Source organism: Eucyclogobius newberryi, unplaced genomic scaffold, assembly GCF_026437365.1.
Source record: "Eucyclogobius newberryi isolate DKJ021-1_F unplaced genomic scaffold, fEucNew1.0.hap1 SCAF_21, whole genome shotgun sequence".
Lineage (NCBI taxonomy): Eukaryota > Metazoa > Chordata > Actinopteri > Gobiiformes > Gobiidae > Eucyclogobius > Eucyclogobius newberryi.
This window is the reverse complement of record NW_027315846.1, coordinates 10884262-10903519: the sequence shown is the minus strand read 5'-3', so window position 1 is coordinate 10903519 and position 19258 is coordinate 10884262. Positions and strand designations below refer to the sequence as shown.

Here is a 19258-nt window from a genome sequence, read left to right as displayed (position 1 = left end):
ATCAAGGACGAGGACCCTGCCCCTCCTCCAATTATTCAAAACACAGCATACATTTTCCGCCTTTGTGCGATAACAGACGAGTTGTATTAGCAAATTCCTATTAAGCTAATTAGTGTATTCCAAACAGTCATTCAAGCATTTTGTTTTATTTTTATGCTTGTTTAAAATGATCCACTTTTCGAGCAATTCCCATTCATTGTTTTTGGTAAACATGGCATCATTAAGCTTTAATTTGCCCCTGAAATGGTTTGTTTTGCTGCGAGTCAGGCGTCCATTACTCTGTGATAGAGAGATTGGTTACACTTGTTAGAGGGTGATTATTTGATGTTAACACTTCTCATAGTAATGACATGTGACTGGGTTTGCCCCTCAGGAGTGTGGCGGGGGGAGGATCAGGTCATGGGGGAGGAAAAAAAGAGGGGTATTGGGGGACAAGAGTGAGTCAATGTTGATGCAGAAGCTCCACTGATTCTGTCAAACAGTGTCACTCGTCACCAGCCGCTAATGCATCACTGTTGGACCCACAATGCACCGCTTCACTCACAGATGGCAGACAGAGTGTCACAGAAAAGTATGAATGAACTCGATGAACTGAAGGGGAGTAGAGGTTAATTCATATCTAAGCAAGTCTATGATAGGAAAAAAACAAAACTTAAACATACCTCATACAGTGAAAATTCCATGTTTCCTACGGCGATGTAAGATATTATACCAAGCTTAGGCCCAGGTTCTTCATATTTGCAGTAATTTAAATATGTTAGGGCTGTAGCAGACTAAAGACGTTCTCACAGTTGAGCTTAAAAGGGCGTGGAAAGTGTGAAACTGGCAAAAGCTTTCAAACGTTTTCAGTATCTCTACGATCCGGCCAAGTATCTGACCCAAACAGTACTTGTGAGACTGCAACTGCACTATTTAAACTCAAAAGTACTAAAATAATGTATTCATATTTAAAAAGAAAGATATAACTCACGAGTCACTCCCTCAATTTTCAGCTTACTACTCCTTTTTGCCCTTGTTCAATATACAATATGTCTAATATAGTTTGACAAATAAAATGCTTGGTCAATTTGGACAACGTCGACCGATTAATCGACTAAACAAAGCAGTTTCAAGAATTAATTTATCACTGGTTATGATTGCAGAGCTTTCATTGGAGCTTATTGATTTGGTAAAGATACTGTATTCCTCATCTGGATAAATAAACGTGGTGTTGACCAAGAAAAGCTCCTTGGAGATTTATCTTCAGACCACAGTCCACCTGGCGCCGATAATCAATTCACCAAAGCTTATTTAGAGGTGAAGAGAGTTCTAAGTAAAGATTAATAAGTGTCCTATCTATATATTCTTCAGTAAAACCTTATAAACAAATCAAAAACACTTAGTAGTTTGTCATTTTCTATGTGTAATGAATAAAACATGTTACATCGGCTTTATCATTAAAACTGAGATTCCACTTCAGAGCGTGTTGTCAATACAGTTTTCCTAAGAGTCCCGTGTGATTGATTTATTGACTGATAGATTACATGCACCGTTCCTCTTTTAACGAACGGTGAATACATGTAACTATGATTAGCGAGCGCTTGTACATGTGTTCATAAGGGAATAAAACAATGTAAATAAAACGCTCTGGGCTGGAGGAGCATCGGCTTCCTGTCGCACAGCTCTGGTTTGTGTGGTCCTTTCACATTCCCCAGTAGCGCCCGGAGACTTATGGCGTGTCACTTTGGTCGCAGCCTGAAGTCGGCTCGTTAGTCACGGTCGCGAGCATCAATCACGCGTCCTCGAAGGTTTTTCACCGGCGCTGGCACAGGTAGCAGCGAGGAATGTGACGGAGTGGTTTTGTCTATTGCAATGACATCATCCACGGTCGGTAGCATTACCTCACCTCCTCACCCCCCCCAAAAAAAAATCCCTTTAGCCCCGCCTCCTCTGCATGACTCATTCACACTGGCACCGGCCGCTGCTGTCGCCCCCCTTCAGTGAAACCACAGTGACAAATATGCACAATTTAAGTGAATGACAGTGTATTAGCTCAACCTGACAGTTCAGATAAGAGACGGGACACGAGCAGGTGGACCATTTGTAAACAGAGCTAAGCATTAGTCTTTTCAGATACAAAAACAACTTTAGAAGTACAGGTATGGCAATATAATGTATACTTGAGTTTAAAAATGGACAGTCTGGATTAAAGTTGTTTGGACGGATGAACGAACAAACAAACATCATATATCGGTTTTATTACTTACATGTTGCTATTCTTGTACTGTGAGCTATATATCTACATGCCTTGATTTCAACAAACTAAATTCCAAAATGTTTATACATAAAATGCTCTTGTCGTAGTAACAACTTTTAACATTGGTCAAACTAATGATTAAACAAGTAAAACATCAATATGAAAAGGGTTTTTATCGTGATATAATCTGTTTATGGTATATAAGACCCATAGTAGAGCAGTGATCAAAAATCAATACTGAATTAAATTGAATCAAAAATCAAGATCAAATGAGGGGAAACAAGTGTTCGTATCTTTTTGTTTTGTGCCTTAACCCCCAGCTTTACTTTATGTCTTCTCCTTTAGGCAGGTGCTTGGCCCAAATAAAATATCAGCCAATGTTGGAGAGTTAAGTCAAACAGCAGACCAGATAAAGACAAATATTGGCCAACTGTAATCTGGAAATCTCTAATGATTTCTCCTCAAACAATTTACTGATTAATACTGAACAGGTTCTCTATTCAACACTTGACAGCAGTGACACTTGGCCAGTCTTTAGTCATAACCATCTTAGCGTAAAAAACAAAAAAAACAGTTGTTAATTCACAACGAGCCAAGTTCTCCTTTCTTTACAAAAAAAAAAAAACACTCGTCTTGCTAAAAATCCTGTAGCCTGAAGCGCTTTGTGGCATTTGTGGAAGTGATGGCTCTATTGTGCAGAGCGTTTGTGCTGCGTGCGCTGGAGACAGAGGGACATCCACAGTGTGTCTAAAGGCAGCAGCAGGTGAGTGGCTGCCTCCTCCCCAGTGAGAGCGCTCCAGCCAATGGCATCACAGCGAGCCCCCTCAGCCCCTCATCACCGAGCAGACCCAACAAGAGCCAACCAAACCGCTGTTAAGCTGAACACTGCAAAAACTTCTATCTACATTATGGAAGTGAGGATATTTACTTTGACTTGAAAAGAACCAGCACGGACATTTAAGCCCAAAAGTGTTCATTCCTCAGATAAGTTTTGCATCAAAGCCATTTTATTATAAGCAACACGTTTATGCTATTCAACCATGCATTTATTGCCAGATGACTTTTAGAGGCGTCTAAAGTTGGGCTTAAAACTATTTCAGCTGGTACTTGTTGACATAACATATTTTTCCAGTCCAAAATTATTCATATTAAGAAACAAAGCTAAATGAAATTGATAATAGATGTAATTATGTTGGGCGTATAGATTTGTCTAGATCCCAAGTAATTCTGAGTGATTCTAATAATCTTACTTCAAACAAATGTAACAAATAAGACACTGACGTATTATTTTATTATGGTATTACATTGAATTTAATGTCCTATTCGGCTGGATTTACTTCAATCCGAGTCAAATCCAGATCCATGTCATATTCATAGCTCTTTTCCCGTTTTGCAATGTAGATGAAGAGGATCAGACAACATCAGCAGCGGCGCGGCGCCCCCCCCCCTTTTTAAAAATACATGACGGGGTTAAGGAGGGCGCAGAGGTTAGCGCGGGTTACCAACTTATATAAAGCATCAAAATGACAACGTGTGACGTCGAGGAGTCGGCGGGTTTGTTCGCGGTCGGTCGGGTAAATTCAGATCTACAGGTGAAGGCGGAGGAGGAGGATGTGTCTTCACACTAGTGCTGCAGAACCAGACACACACAGATGTTAACAAGACAGAAGCACTGCAGAGGAGCCGAGACGCGACAGTGACATGGACTGGTGTAAATTGTCTACTATACTGTGTCTCCAGACAAACTAAGGGCTGTCAAACCCCGAGCCGGTGGTGAAGAGAGATACTCCGCTGAATAAGTGCTAAAACGGGAATATAAACATGAGGTTTCTACAACATGAGGATTAGGAATGTGTTGAATTTTAACTGAATCGAGATCGTTTCAAACTGTCAATGATCAGCTAGGGATTTTTTAATAGAGAGGTCTGCAGCCAGTCGGTAAAAGCAAGTGACTGGAGCAGAGTTAAAACGTTACAAATAGTGTTTCCAGTGAAAAAAGTCTTATAAAAAAATATAATAATAATAAAAAATACGATAAATGTGAATGTTGTTTTGATATGCAAATTACGATAAATGTGAATGTTGTTTTGATATGCAAATTCACTATTCAATAGATTGTTGGAAAAAGAGCAGATTAAAAATGAATAGAATTTTGTTGTTGTAAACTTCCAAACAAGGAGTGACATTTCTGCACTTCTAAGGGTAATTTCAGAATAATTGCACATTTGTCTGTTACTTAAATCTCAACTTATACATTTAAAGACATTATTTAGCTTTATTTAGCACATTCTGTTGACATTTGTATGAACAGCAACCATTCCATTCCCAGGCATGAAGAACCCAAAATACAGCACTAATTTTAGGCATCCCATATTCCTAGGTCATTTTCGTCAACAGCATAACCGCCTAATTTTATTCTCGAAAATAACCTCTACCAAAGTTTACATTCTGCCACGTTATAACACATCATTTCTTCTTTGTTGAATCCTTTTAAGCAGACATTTCCAGTTGATCTCGCCATCTCCGATTCAATTCATCTCCAATTTCACAACGACCAATGAGTCAAGAAACCGAGCTGAACATCTGTCAACAAAATTATCATACTAACCGCCTAAAAAGCAGCAGCTCTTTGTGCGTGTCAGAGAGATAAATGCCTGCGTCAAGTAAAATTAACTTATCCAGCTCTACAGATGGGACCGTCCTCCTCGCTCGTGTTCATTCATCACGCTCTCCTCCAGGGGCCCATAGGCGCACTACACGTTTCCGACCAAGGCTTTTTTATTGTGCGTCTACAACTTCCCTCTTCATCCCTCTCTCTCTTGTGCTCTCCTCTGCCTCTGGGGTGCTCCTCTGAATTCACCTGCAGTCTGTGTTAAATCGAAGTCTGTCAGGCGAAGCTCTTGAAAAGTCATCAGGGACCGCACCGGTTCACTTTGAGAGCCAGGAGTGCAATTACCGCTGTGACACTTGCTTATATAGTCACAACAAACTAGGAAACGAGAGTACATCTTAGAGACCGGGGCAACGCGTGCATCTCACATACATATCAAAGCTCGCCGCGTTTGTTTACGTTACTTTGAAGGGTTTAGGAAGGCGGAATTATTGAAAATCGCACGCTGCAATCAAAAAAATAATGTGAACAGCTTGATTTCAATGTCAAATTTACATGTTAATGCAGACAGTCGTGGCGCTGGGAGCAACCTTTAGGGCTGCTCCATATTATAACCTCGGCAGACGCTGAATAAAAAGTGCCTCATGAATTTTGATTTCATGAGCGACTTTTCCCACACTCCCAGAGGCTTAAAAGTCGTACCCCAGACTTTACCCCTCGTGAGCGAATACTCTGCTTGGCTCTAATCTTGAATGTGTTCATAGATTTGCAAAAGAGCAGAACACTTAACATAAAAACTCAAAGAAAAAAAGTTCTTAGTTTGATTAGATTTGTGGTAGTAAAAATCCCCAGAGGCGAGTTGTCTTGTCTTGTATTGCCCCTCTAAGCAATAACGTGTCCGTCTGAAACTGTTGCACTAATGCAGAGTATTGATTAGCTTCTGAAACCTAACGTGACGCCACTGTAGACAATTAGCTTAATTTGTTTGAAAAAGGACGTGACGAAAAGGTTCCAGGGTAAAACTTTGCATGGCAACTGCGTTCTATAGATTCTATGCTGTCAATAAAGGACACGGTGAAACTCTTACGTTTGAACTCATTTATAAATGTCTATGAAGAATTCCAGTGAAACAAACAAACAGACATAGAATAACAGTGTTATCAAATAGTTTAAAAAACAAAACAAAATAAGTTCTTCATAAAATGTCTGATATCCTATTTTATAACTGAGTGGGAAATAATTAAAAATATCAGGCTCAACAGTGATTATGAAAGATTAGGGAAAAAGGCAATGAGTCAACTTGAAACAATGCTTTAAAATGTCATTATACAAATGCCATTCTTCAACCTTGAACTGGCCGAAATCCATTAATCTAACTATAAATAGTGTCAAAAGATCATTTATTTCTCATATTTATTTGGGCTCTAATCGACCAGTTTAATTCTTGCATCAAACTAAGTACCATATATGTTGCTGTAGAATAGAGTGGAGAAATTAAAGAGCAAAAAAAAATAACTTCAATATGTGACATAAACATTTTGTCTCAATTATAAAATAAATGCAATTATTATATACCATTTTTCAATCTTGCACTGAAGAGTGGACAAAATCCATTGATAACCAATGTAATTATGTCAAACAATCATTTAATACTTATATTAATTTGGGGAGTGTGGCTAGTTTAACCCCTGAAATAAAAAAAAAACATAATAAAAATAAGCCAATATTGTGTCTCATCTTTTCAAATCTTGCAATTAAAAATAATTTAGACCCCAGCGTGAATCAAATACTGCTGGCTAATACAAATTAAGTGTTGGCTTAGAAATTACCAGCCTCTCCATTAAATATTTAAGGGCAGTCGCTCACTATATTTTATTGTCGGGGTCACGATTAAAACTCCAAGTGGATCATAGAGAATTCATTAGTGTAACCACAGTGTTGGCCTCACATTGGACCGCCGCTCTAGACCTTGTTAGTTTCAGAGGCTTTCTCCCTGAGGCTATAAACACAGCGAGTCCAGATCAGAACCTCTCAACAGGCTGCTACACCCCCTTAGCACAGCTCAGGGGTACGCTCACGATTCGGGCCGACTTCGTGGGCGGTTTAATCCTCTCTGTATGTACTGTATCTATGTACAGATGAGGGGGTCTTGCTGCGCCGCACGTGTAAAAACTGCCACAGTCAACAAAGTGAAGCCGATCCTCCGGGCGAGAAACACGATTTCAGGGTTTTCGGAGGGGGAGGAGAGCGTGTCGGCTGTATGTAAGTTGTTTGTTTACACGGATTGAATGCAAGCAACAACGGCGAGAGGCGAGACTGGTAAAAGTGCACATAGTTCAATTATGTGCGCGCCGTCTGAAGGAAAATCACTTTTTGTTTCTGAATGTAACATCTGGGTATTTCACACATACTCAAAATCTGTAGAAATTGACTTTACATCAATTATGGCGTAACAGGGTGCGCTGGAGTTTTCTACTTGAGGTGAATTGTGGCAAAAGATAATAAGAATTTGCTGCCAAGAAGTGAACATATGCTTGTGTATGCGCTAGACAGCTGCCAAAATAAGAGAAAAACACTTCCCTTTGTCTTTAGAACTGTCAAAACAAGTTTTTAAGTGTAGGAAACTTACCTTTACTACCAGTTTAGCAAAACAGGTAATGCATAGTCAGGAAGGTTTTGTGCCATACACAAACCAACTAAAATGGTTAATTCTTGTATGAAGTTGTTTTCTAATGATATCAGCCCATTTAAATAATGTAGTAGAGTTTACATTTTTTAAAATATGTCTTTTTAATACTAAATGCCTTAATCTGATAATAGTTTGGACCCAGTTTACTTGGAAATTATCCCTTCTTTGTTTCAGCACAAACAAAATCCATGCTTACAAGTTAACACACAAATTTGAAAAATGTAAAAAAAAAAGAAAAACATGTTTGTTCTGATGATTTGATATGTCGTTTGAATCAAGCAGTCTCATTTGAAGTCATATTTTACACATTGTGGCTCCTTTATAGTCTTGTAAACAACCCAGCACATTCAGTGCATGTTTTATTGTAATTACCACTTCTCAAAATGTGATTAATGTTAGCCAGTTTTCACCTGTTAAGGACATTCACCGCTGCCTCCGTCCCTTTGCCCTTCCCTGTTTAAAGCAGGTGTTTGTGTGGTGCGTCTCACCTCCGGTTTGCTGAGGCTGGAGGAGACCAAGCAGCCCGAGCCCACGTCCAGGTCCCACTGCTTCCTGCCCTGGTTGTGAGGGTCCAGAGCCGAGATCCGCCCATCCAAAGTACTGATGATCACCAGAGACCTGAGGAGCACAAAACAGATACTTCACAACAAAGAACGCAAGCTGCCTTAAGGTGCCCTACAAACATTTTTATTCAAGTGATCAGAGGGACCATGATCGGAAAGAAATCAGACGTTTTTGTTGTTCACATTTTAATAATCACTGAAAATCAATACACTTTCCCACTTTTCTGCCTTCTACCACATCGACTTTGAGCTCCTTTAAATCCCACTCAGTAACAGGTGCTACAATGAAGACTTGATCAGCGTAATTCCCAAAACCTCGTGGACATTATACCACTCTTAATTGTGTGCAAACAACAGACAAGGCACTAAAAAGGTAAAATTATGAGTGTTTATTGCTACAGATGTTCATTTGTTCGCGCGAGTCCCGTCTTCAATGAACAGTGTGACCTTGAAGAGCAGCAAACAACACCTGTCCCACGACGAGTCCCACCTGACAGCTGCTTTGTGCTGCAGGCAAACAAAGAGAGAAGCATCGACTTAATTATTCTCTCTGCCTTTCAAAATAAGAGCTGGGAGTAGAAACAAAGATAGGAGCTGTCATAGCCATTAGTACTGATTTAACTGATCTCATTTCTCCTTTATAGGACTTAACATTGTCTAAATAAGATTGGCACTCTTTAAATTTATTATCGTTTTATCATTGAGCGTGTTAAAAAATAAGCATGAACAAAGTTTTAGTTTGAAGAGAGAATATAAATGTTAATGTGTCTTTATCTTTATTGACGTTGTAATCATTTAGAAACGCAAATGGTTGTACATATGTGATTAGATGTAGCATAAAACTATAATAATAAATCTATAATACTAAAAATTTGGGTTGATCTCAAATTACTTACAGACTGTATTTCACACTGGCATAATGTCTTGAAATGTACATAAAGTTGGAAATTGCATCAATGGCTGAAATATCACAACTAAGGTGATTTGTCATAGTGATTGCTTGTCGGCAAATCTCCACCTGCAGAACAAATGACACTCTGGCTGTGCTGAGTACATAGTTGTTACAGTAAAAAATAAACTTGTATTTGTCACCGTTTCATGGATGCATTGCTTTCGTTTCCAATCCCATCTGGCAGCCCAGTTTGGTTCGAGCCACAAACAGATGGTCTCACTGACAGAGCGCTCACCGGGGAATCGACGCTGTTCTCACCAAGAAAACTACTCATTTTTGATGTACCACTAACTCAAAATTTGGTTAACAAGTTTATGTTAACAAAATTATCTTTAGATCTACTCTTTGTTGCCCTGGAGCGTTTAAGTCTTGCTGTTGTGATTGGGGTTCATCAAAAATAAATAGAATTGAAGGGAAAGGGAATATTTAATTATTTAAGATTAGGAGTCTAGGGAATGCTCTTTGAGTCAGTCCTGTGCTTGGATAAGAAATTGTGTAAGCTAGGGCTTTTCTTAAAAAAATAAAAAATAAAGAATAAGAATAAAAAATATTGAATCCAGAGGAATTTAAAGGGGTTAGTTGGAATAAACTTTTGAATTTTGACCCAAGTGACTAGATTCACAAAATAATTGCAATAAAAGGACAGTCAAAGTTCAATCTAGACTTTTTTTCCTTTTGAATCTTGGTTCAAATTAAAGTGTAATTTGAACCAAATTAAGTGTTGGCAACTAAAGTGTATCCACTTTAGTTGCCAACGCAGCACACTTTGCTGAACTGTTGGTAAGTAACTCGGGGCGATGGGGAGCCAGTTAAATTAATCAAGACATCCCGCCCGATTGCCGCATTGACTGTCAATCACCCCCTTGTCGAGCGGAGGCCCCCCTTCTGTGGACCTATTGATCTGTATCTGTCCAGAGGAGATGTGTCAAAACGCCTCTTAGCTTTATTTTACCGGCGGCGGGCACACGCTGTATCCAAGCAGCCCCAGTCCGCGTGCACGAGGCTGGGATGGCCCTTGTGTGCGTGTCCCTGGAAGGGCCTCTGGATGTGGATGATCCCTGGAGGACAACTAGAGCCAGCTGCAGCAGAAGAGATGCTTGTTTGGCTCCTCAGATCTGTCCATCATGTGTTGTCATGACAGCTACAGGCACAAGTAGTGTCCTCCGCTCATCCCAATGTGGTTTTACTATTGGGTCCCTCTGCTGCTGCACCACAGGGACTTTCATTGGGTCTAATAACAGTGATGGACCGAAGGCACCGCTCTGTATGTGCCAGTACCATCTTTGTTTCAGGGGTCACCGAGTTCAATTGTGCATTCATCTTTACACCAAATCAACAGAATATTCACAGCTAATTGGACGACATGCGAGATATAGCACACACAAGTACATTAGAAAGTGCAGACAGAACTAACTGGTGTTTGTGTTGTTGTTGGTTGTTGTTTTTCTTAAACTTTTTTATTGCAGAAAAAACTTTTTGGTTAAATCATAGTAGCCACATAGGTAATAATATAAACTTAATTGAAAGGATTGCATGCATTTGAACTTCCTGTGTATTAAAATAAAAAGATCATCTATTACAAATAATGATCTATAAAAAAAATGGTTCCTGGCGTCAAAAAGTGAGGGAACAAATAATTCATGTTTATAGCCGCCAACTATAGACGAATGTTCCACAAGAAAGCCTTTTATAACCTAACGTTTTACTAGAAATTAATCCAAACATGGACTTTAAGTAACCTTAAAAAGGATACTATTACGGTGTAGCTCCATATTAAAAAAAAATAAAAACAGTACAAAACCAGCCCAATAGAAAAGAAAAGATGTCAGCAGAGTAGTCCTTTTCTGATAATCCCTCGTATGAACCCGTGTGAGCCCCTGCAGGTGAACTCTTATCGAAAAACTAAACCTTATTGATCTCACCTATCGACGAGTGACTGTGATGAAGAGCAGCGGCATGTTCCGGGATGTTAAAGTCTTAAAACTGACAAAGATACGGATTGTGCGGATCGATGCGAGGAGGAACCGTTTCTCCGTTTTCGAACATTTGGAGGAGAAATTCAAATTTAACCGTGCGAGGCTTACATAAAAATGCAAATGGCACTAACGGCAACGAGCCGTGTGTCTTTCAGCGCCATCAAAGCCAAGATTATCTGTGCAAATCTGCTCCAGGACACTTGCGCTAAGAACAACTGTTTTCCTATGCCGTCCCGCCAATAACAACAACACCACTAAACCGGGCTTTTTTTTTTCACGCTCCTCCATTGGCTGTGAGGAGCTGCCAAAAATATTAGGCTGATTGGTTGTTGCTAAGCAGTTTGACCCCGCCTCTCCTTGGTGTCATGAATGTAGAGAAGTCCGTGAGCGCTCCAAGTTCAACTTCAGATAGAAGATTTATTGTAAGGGGAGATCAAAGGGGGGCATAGATGCTTTGTACTTGAATAAAAGGGTGTGAAACGTGGGGGTAGGGGAGTATAAGCCAACAACTTTGTGATACAAGAAAAGAGGATAGTTTTGAACAAAGCAAGGCAACACACAGTGAACTTTAGGCTATTTGTTTTTTCAAAGTGTAGCCCCGAGACTCCCCAGCTCTGTTTGTCACCAAAGGGATGGAACATAAAGCCAGAGGGCATTATTGCTGACTACGACTGGAAACAAAGATCTTAACTTTAAAAATAAATGGTGAGACAATTGAGCAGAGAAGTCGACCGGCTAAGGACAGCGTGTCAATGTGTCATAACTCCAGTAAGAGTATACTTCAATAACCGGCGAATGAAGAGCAGTGCGCCAATTAGCTTTACCCGCACCAAAACCCCTCAGAGACACACGGGAAAGTCAACGACACACACGCACACAAAACCGGCTGCTGAAAGAACATGCTCCATTGAAAGAAACACCCGTGATGTTTACACCGCCTCAGTCTCTAAGGAGCGGGATGCAAGCCTGTCGAACCAATGGCGTCAAAGCACATCCCTCCGCCGGCCAATCGGAGCGCCGCTCTCCTCCACGGTGGTCCAATGAGAAGCGAGCACTGCAGTATTCAAGCCAATGATGAGCTGTAACCATGCAACAGTGGTGCTTTGCTGCCGCTCACAACAAAAATACGAGAGCATGGGGAGCACGTGGAGGAAGTTATGGCTGCAGCAAAAAAGAGGGGGAGGAGGGGGAGAGAGAGATAGAGGAGAAGGGGGGGTTGGATAGAGGAAGAGCCGCGCCCTGCTCCAGAGCTGCAACATGTGCAGTTTTCTCCAGAGGGAGGGGTGGGTTCAAGTCTGGGGAAGAGAGAGCGCTGAGGAGAAGGTATGAACTGTGACTGCAGCGCAAGGTGGGAAAGTTTTAGACCGTCAAATGATACAGTAATGCACATCAATATAATGCAAGGAACAGATGAAAAGCGACATCAACGGGGGGAAAGCATGGCACACACAAGTGGCAGATGTCTAAAAGTATTCTTCTAGATTATGTTAAATATTATTATTTTTTCCATTCATTCTTTGCACCACACATTTTTAAGATCTGTGCCAAAACACAATTAAAAAATAAATAAATAATACATTTTGGACATTTGCCACCAGAGTGTACGATGCAAAGACTGTGACAACCAATGGAAGAGAAGATTACAAGTTGCAAGATACCAAACAACTACAAAAAAACTTTTAAACTAAGATCTTTAAATGCAAAATGACAGAAGACAGTTTTAAACTATTGCCCACATGCTTAATAATAAATAAAAGCAGTGTTTTCAGTGTATATATATTTATTTGAATAACATCTTGGCTCATACAACATCTTAAGGAAAGTTGTGAAACAGTATACTGGTTTAGAAAAGAACTAGAGTGAAGGATTGTCATTTTCTAGTCGTGAAAAGCAAACAGATAATGGTTCTACTGCCCTCCTTAAATGAAGACTTCACAGCCGAGTGTCTGATCGGCCGGAGTCACTGCAGCAGAGTCGAAGGGAGTGGTTTGAATGAAATCTGAAAAAAAAAAAAAAAACTCTGACATGTCCGAGAGTTGCCGCGTCTCCTCCTGATCTGCAGCAGCGCACATCACACGTGGCTAAATCCAAACTCTATGGCGCCACAGTCCTGCTACCCCATTGGCCGAGGGGAAGCTCTGAGGCCGCGATGTGATTGGTTGTTACTAAGCAGTGAGGGAGCAACCGAGGAGGGAAAACAAGACAGCGTGGTCCTGCTGTAACTCCTCAACTATAGCGGAGTCCTTGTTTTTTTTTTTTCCTTTTTTTCTTCTCCAATGCAGTCTACCTTCTGTGCCATAGCCCCACCCAAACCGCAGTGTGGCTCCCCTGGACGCCACCGAAATAACCAGTGACCTAAAAAACTCCACAGCACTCATCAATCATCACCGCATTTATGAAAAACTTGCCAAACGGAACAAAAGAGCGTTAAAGGTTACAATTCACACCTTGCAAACAGAAATCTTGAAATATAATTCTAGATTGAAGCGTGGTATAAGGACACACCGATAGTTAATGATACACGAGCTGGTTTAATGAGGCAACATGAGAGAAAATGCCTGGTTTTAGCCAAGTGTGAATCGAGCGTCCCCATTGGGAGAACTGTCACGTTTCTTCTTGTTATTTTGGGGACACGGTCTATTAATAAAAATCCCAGCATCGTATGAGAAGAGCTGGCAGAAAGAGAGAAAGAAAAAAAAAAAGCATCGAAGAAAGAGGTGAACTTTCTTTTGCCAAAAAAACTGCCCTAGAAAGAAAGTGTAGTCAACTATTTTTTTGACTGGGCTTTGAAATAATGAGGGCTTGATGACAAATCGATCCTATGATAACAATATTTACTTTTCATTTTTGCATGATACATACATTTATGAAGGCAATGTACATTTGTCCTGACAAAATATTTGTTTACTTATGACAAATAGATTTTCTCTCTTGTTTAGAAAAAAATATACATTTACTGACCTAATATGTAAAAGTTAAATAAGAAGTAGAAGTGAAATAAGTGGAGTAGAAGTGGGTTTTGAAAGAAAAGAAGTCTTACAAATATCAAAAATAAGAGTTCATTTCTCCATATGTAATAACTTTTAATACAGATGTTATGTAAACCTACCCTTCCTTTATATAAACAAGTGACAACTTTCTACGTCTGCTTAATTTTGCGTACGTGCTCATTTTCTTGCTTGCTGCACTTCTCTCCACCTTCTTTCTTCCTCCAAAAAGGTCATCCCTGCGTGTTGTTGCTCTCACAGGGGTTTTGGAGGGCAGTGCCGCTGGACCCAAGCGCCCAACTCAAACTCTCGAGCTCCGGACCATTTTGGCCACGTCATTGGCCGAGGAGTTGGCCAGGTCGTTTGATTGGCTGTTGCCAAGCAGTGGCTGGTAGGAGCGAACGCAGCCCCGAAGAACAAGACCTGAGGCCTGAGGGGAGCGAGATGGGAGAGGGGGAGGAGAGGGGAGTTCAAACATCACAGCTCAGTGTCCTCGGTGTCCCCCCAGAGGCCCAGGCGCACTCTGCCACATGAAGCACAGGTTTGTAGAGGAGCACTAAGAGGTTAACTGGCACAAAACACCACCCTGGGATGTGAAGACTATTCAGTCAAATCAATAATCATGTTTATTAAGGGCAAATCGTGAGAAGTAAAAAATACCAATTGTGACAAGTAAATTAAATCTTTAATCTAAACAAATACACACAATGTGGAGAGCTTATTATGATTGGACTTTATGTGACCTTTGCATTAAGGAGTGGTCAAAAAGCAGGTCACATTCTATTGGAACTGTAATTTATAAGAATGAAACTAAGGATTTCACTTTTGTTTTGGATGAATAGTTCAAGTGTTTCTTTTCGCAACTTATGCAACACTAATATTCGATATTGTGACATCCTTATGTGTATGTTTCTAGGGAACTACAGACACAGAAAGCACAAGTATATATTACACGAGAAAAATGTCTAGGGTCCATACTCAAGCAAAGACCTTTAGACAGAATTATATTTTTTAAAGTCCTATAACAAACTAAGAAATGACATTTTTTACATTTATTTTGCAGCTGTGTAAAAAACAACAACTTTCTGTTATTGTGGCAGTCAGACAGCTTCCCAGTTTTACAGTGTTTAGGGAGGGCACATCGCCTGCTTCAGTCTCCACTGTTTGAATTCTGAAAACAGCGCGCACAATATTTGCTGAGGTTTCACTTTTAAAAGTAAAAAAAGCATGGATTTGGGAAACTATTTTTGCAACACGGGGAGATTCACGTCACACTCAATTATTTATTTATGAGTGATGATTGTTTTGGATGCAAAGCTACTGAAGCCGTACTTAATCATTCTTCCGTTACTTTTTCATTGCATTTGTAGTGCCTTTTTGTGGGTCCACATTTTGTTCAAAGAACAGATGTCAACAAAATTAAGATCTGAAATTGACTGTTGTAAAATTGGAGGTAGGCTCCGATGATTCACAATATTTTGATTTTAACGACAAATATTGCTATTAAATTCACATTTAAATCAATAGTATTTTGTTAAATGTTAAAATTTTCTAATGCAGAATTAGAAAAGATATTTTGTTATTTGTGGAGGAAATGATGGCACAAAATTGCAGCCTTTGCTATTTCGAATCGATGGCGATTACTCTCGCAGCCCTCTCAGGTGTGTTTGTACAGATGAGCATGTGACACAGATGTAAACAGGGACGTATAGATGTCAGCGAGAGGTGACAGGCATCAGCCACAGCAGCAGCTCGCGTGTCAAAACAACTACGATCAAAGAAAAACATATGCAATATTTATGGGCCATTATACGCTCCAGAAGCAGCAGGGGGCATGTTACAGACACCTGTCCCACCGTCCATGTGGACCAAAGTCGATCACACTGTGAAGCAACAATTTGTACTTTTGTAATAATCCAAGATGTTTTTTGCCTTTTTAACCACTCCTACTTCCCAGTGGATGAAATACATGCCATGTTTTCTTTGGTAGGGAGAACAGGAGGGAATCCATGTAGTACAGTTGAAGAATAGTTGTTCATTTAGGCTAGATTTGAGTTGTTTCAGCTTGATACTATTGATTGGTTTAATAATGCGTTTCCCCCCTAATTTCAAGCATAATTATCCAGAAAATTGTATTCATTATTCCGGAATTCTAACCATTTTAAACTGGGTGTTCATTTCTGCAGTGTGGGCTAATATTGTTGAGCCAGAGGTGAGTTAGTTGTCAAAAAGTGGCACTTGTTATCTTCGATCAGCAGTGTTTGACTTGGAACAAGCCTCAGGAGGAAACAGAAAGGTCATTGGACAAAGTGGTGATGTGTGTGTTAAGAAAGCCAGCTAATTAAAGCAGCACATTACACTGCCCCAGACCTTCAGCGTGGCAGGTTTTCCACAAGTGAATACGAAATGAGGTTCACAACTGCTGTGGGACCAATTTCTTACACGAGGGTCATTTCTATACAATATCACAGTATAAAAAAGGTATCGTTTCCACTGGTGATGCACCGATATGGATGTTTTAGGTCGATACCGATATCAATGTTAAAAAAATATAAGAAAAATAGGCCAACATTTTAAAAAATACAAGTGTTTAAAATGACAAACAAATATTGCTGTGAACAAATACATTTTTATTCTAAAATAAGGATCAAATACATTTCAAAATATCATATCGTCTTTGGGGAATAAAAGGAAAACGTTTGCGGGCTTTCATTTATTTAGCACCATGTTTAGATATAGGTATTCAACAGGCTATAATGTAATTATTCTTTTTCTTTATTTCTTTATTCTCCTTCTTTAATCCACTCACACTAAAGTTATATAAAGTAAACATGTCTGGTTGTTTCGGTTGAAAACTATCAAATAATGTCTGAATAAATGTCGCAAGTGAATTAAATGCGCATTTATTTAATGACATGATTTGCCTAAAACTTTTCTAGAGGTTTTAAAAGACTGCAACTTTGTCATTTCTGGGTCTTTTCACTCAGAATAAAGACTGGCTTAAAATTCTGAATATATTCATTACCATAGCTTAATGATCGGCGGACTGATAGAGCTTTTGGCCGATACTGATATTGCAGCTCTATCACGTGATTATAATAAACAGGTGCATCCCTAGTTTAAACAAAGTCCAATGATTTAACTGTTAGGGTCTATGGATGCTGCTTGTTGCACTGATTAGATGGCACAAGTAAAGAGAGTAATACGTTTGAATAAAATCCCTTTGAACTCCAAAAAAATGCTGTCCACCATTACTTAAAATATCATTCTGCAACATTTACTAGTACAGTATATTCTTTTTCAGTTCGCCACATCGTCGATGCCACACTCCACAACAATGAAGGGCACCTGGTCACAGAAGATGTTTTTGTAATGTAAGCAGGTTTATCAAGGGATGAAAAGCTGACTGGACAATAGTTTGACCCACACACAACCTGCTACTATTAAGACTAGGGCTGGGTTTACAGGAACAGTACCGGTATGTACTACTGGCACAAAAACAATATTTTCCATCAAAGAAATGGTCTGGACATAGTAATCATGCTCTGTAAACCAGGTATCAAGCCCTATACTGTTACTTTCTTTACCTGTTCTTTAAATTTGGATTCATTTTACAGTTTTGCAGAGTAGAGTATTTTGAAAGAAGCATAAAACAGCATATTATTGTGACTGATTTAATGATAATTGTTGATCAGTTAAACATCTCTCTGATCTTTAGAGGCCGGGCTATTGGGAAAGGGAAGGACTGTGACGAGTTCAAAGGTAAATCTCACGAGGAGTTCAGATGGAAACGTTTGGAGTAGAGTAAATACATCAGGGACAAAACGAGAAGACAAAGCACATAAAAGGAGGCGTTCGGAAGCGGAAGGTGAAGTCACAAGCCAAGTGCATCACAGAAATCGGCAAGTGGAGAGCGATGTCCTGATTTATACCGAGACCAAGCTAACAACCGCTCCAATATCAATGTTGCTTTAACTGCAACAGCTTGTCAATCAATTTTTCACTCAGCTCGCCACAAACAGCCCCGTAATGCCTGTATTATACATACAAGAGGATTGAGACCGTCCGTTCTTATTGTACATAAAACTAAAGTAAAGTCTGGCTACTATGAAGTAAATCCAGCCGTAGAAATAGACGGTTAATAATGGAGAACACAAGGGAGACGTACTGTATAGTCTGAAAGCATTAATAAGATATGTCATGTAAAATGTATGTAATAATAGATCAAGGAGAATGGATGAATTAGTTCAGGTCTCCAGCAACGACGTGCCAATGGTTCCAGACAGTATATAGAGAAGAGTCGCCAGTAGAAATGATACTGAAATTGGTTTAATATCAACAGAAAGACAATGGGGATGTAAATGTGATCCGATGACACAACAAGTGAGCACAAGAGACAGTTTTACTCTAAAAGTGTTTTGTTTATCTCTGTATTTTAGTCCCGTATTGTTGTAGCACTTCCACAATTTGTTGTTAATGCTTATAATATACGGTCATAATATTTCTAGGGCATTTAAGGTAAGTAGATTATACATTTCTAATTAGTTGCCAATGATGAATCTTAATACAAATTGTTCAATGCAAAAGGTTTAGTCATCTTCAATATCAGCCTTATTTTGCACCAAAATAGAGTTTGAGATAAAAAGATCTGATTGTGGCTCAAATTTCAAATTTCAAATGGCTCAATTCCTGTTTGCTGCAAAGCAATCCAAGATTAAGACATTTGGCACGTAAATATTTGTGATTTTCTTGCACTTAACTTAACAAGTACTTTAAAAACTGCAGACAAAAATGTATTTATATGTTGCCAAAATTAGATAAGACTTAATAATTGTCAAGAATATGTTAACTGTCCCCAAGTATCCTTAAACCATAAACAGATAATTAAATGTAATTTCACATCCAAAAGTGTTTTCAAAGGAAAGAACCAGCCTAGATCAATCAAGAAAATGTCTCAGGTCACACACATACATACCTAACATACATATACATACATTCTTACTTGATAGTTTAATAATAGCGGCGAAAAACAGGTTTGCCTAAGAATATTTACGTGAGAACAAAACTTGTAAAGGGAACTTTTTGACATCTCAGTTAAATTCAATGTGAATCTATACTGACTATGGCTGTCTATACTACACACAATATGAACACAGATATTTCCTATAATTTAGTAGTTCGATAAGATGTCCTGGTCCAAAGATCATATTTACAGCGGGACAAAACAAAGATATTGCATTTGTT

The 19258-nt window shown here is 39.3% G+C and overlaps 1 protein-coding gene across 2 annotated transcripts in view; it reads right to left on the bottom strand.

The window, feature by feature from the left end:
* The window catches only part of eif2ak3 (eukaryotic translation initiation factor 2-alpha kinase 3), a 44024-nt gene that overhangs the window by 21515 nt on the left and 3251 nt on the right, over positions 1 to 19258 (bottom strand). For both annotated transcript variants that reach the window (XM_072457534.1, XM_072457535.1), the window contains exon 2: positions 8025 to 8154. In XM_072457534.1, coding sequence (XP_072313635.1) covers positions 8025 to 8154 — 130 coding nt within the window. The remainder of the gene's footprint in view (positions 1 to 8024; positions 8155 to 19258) is intronic.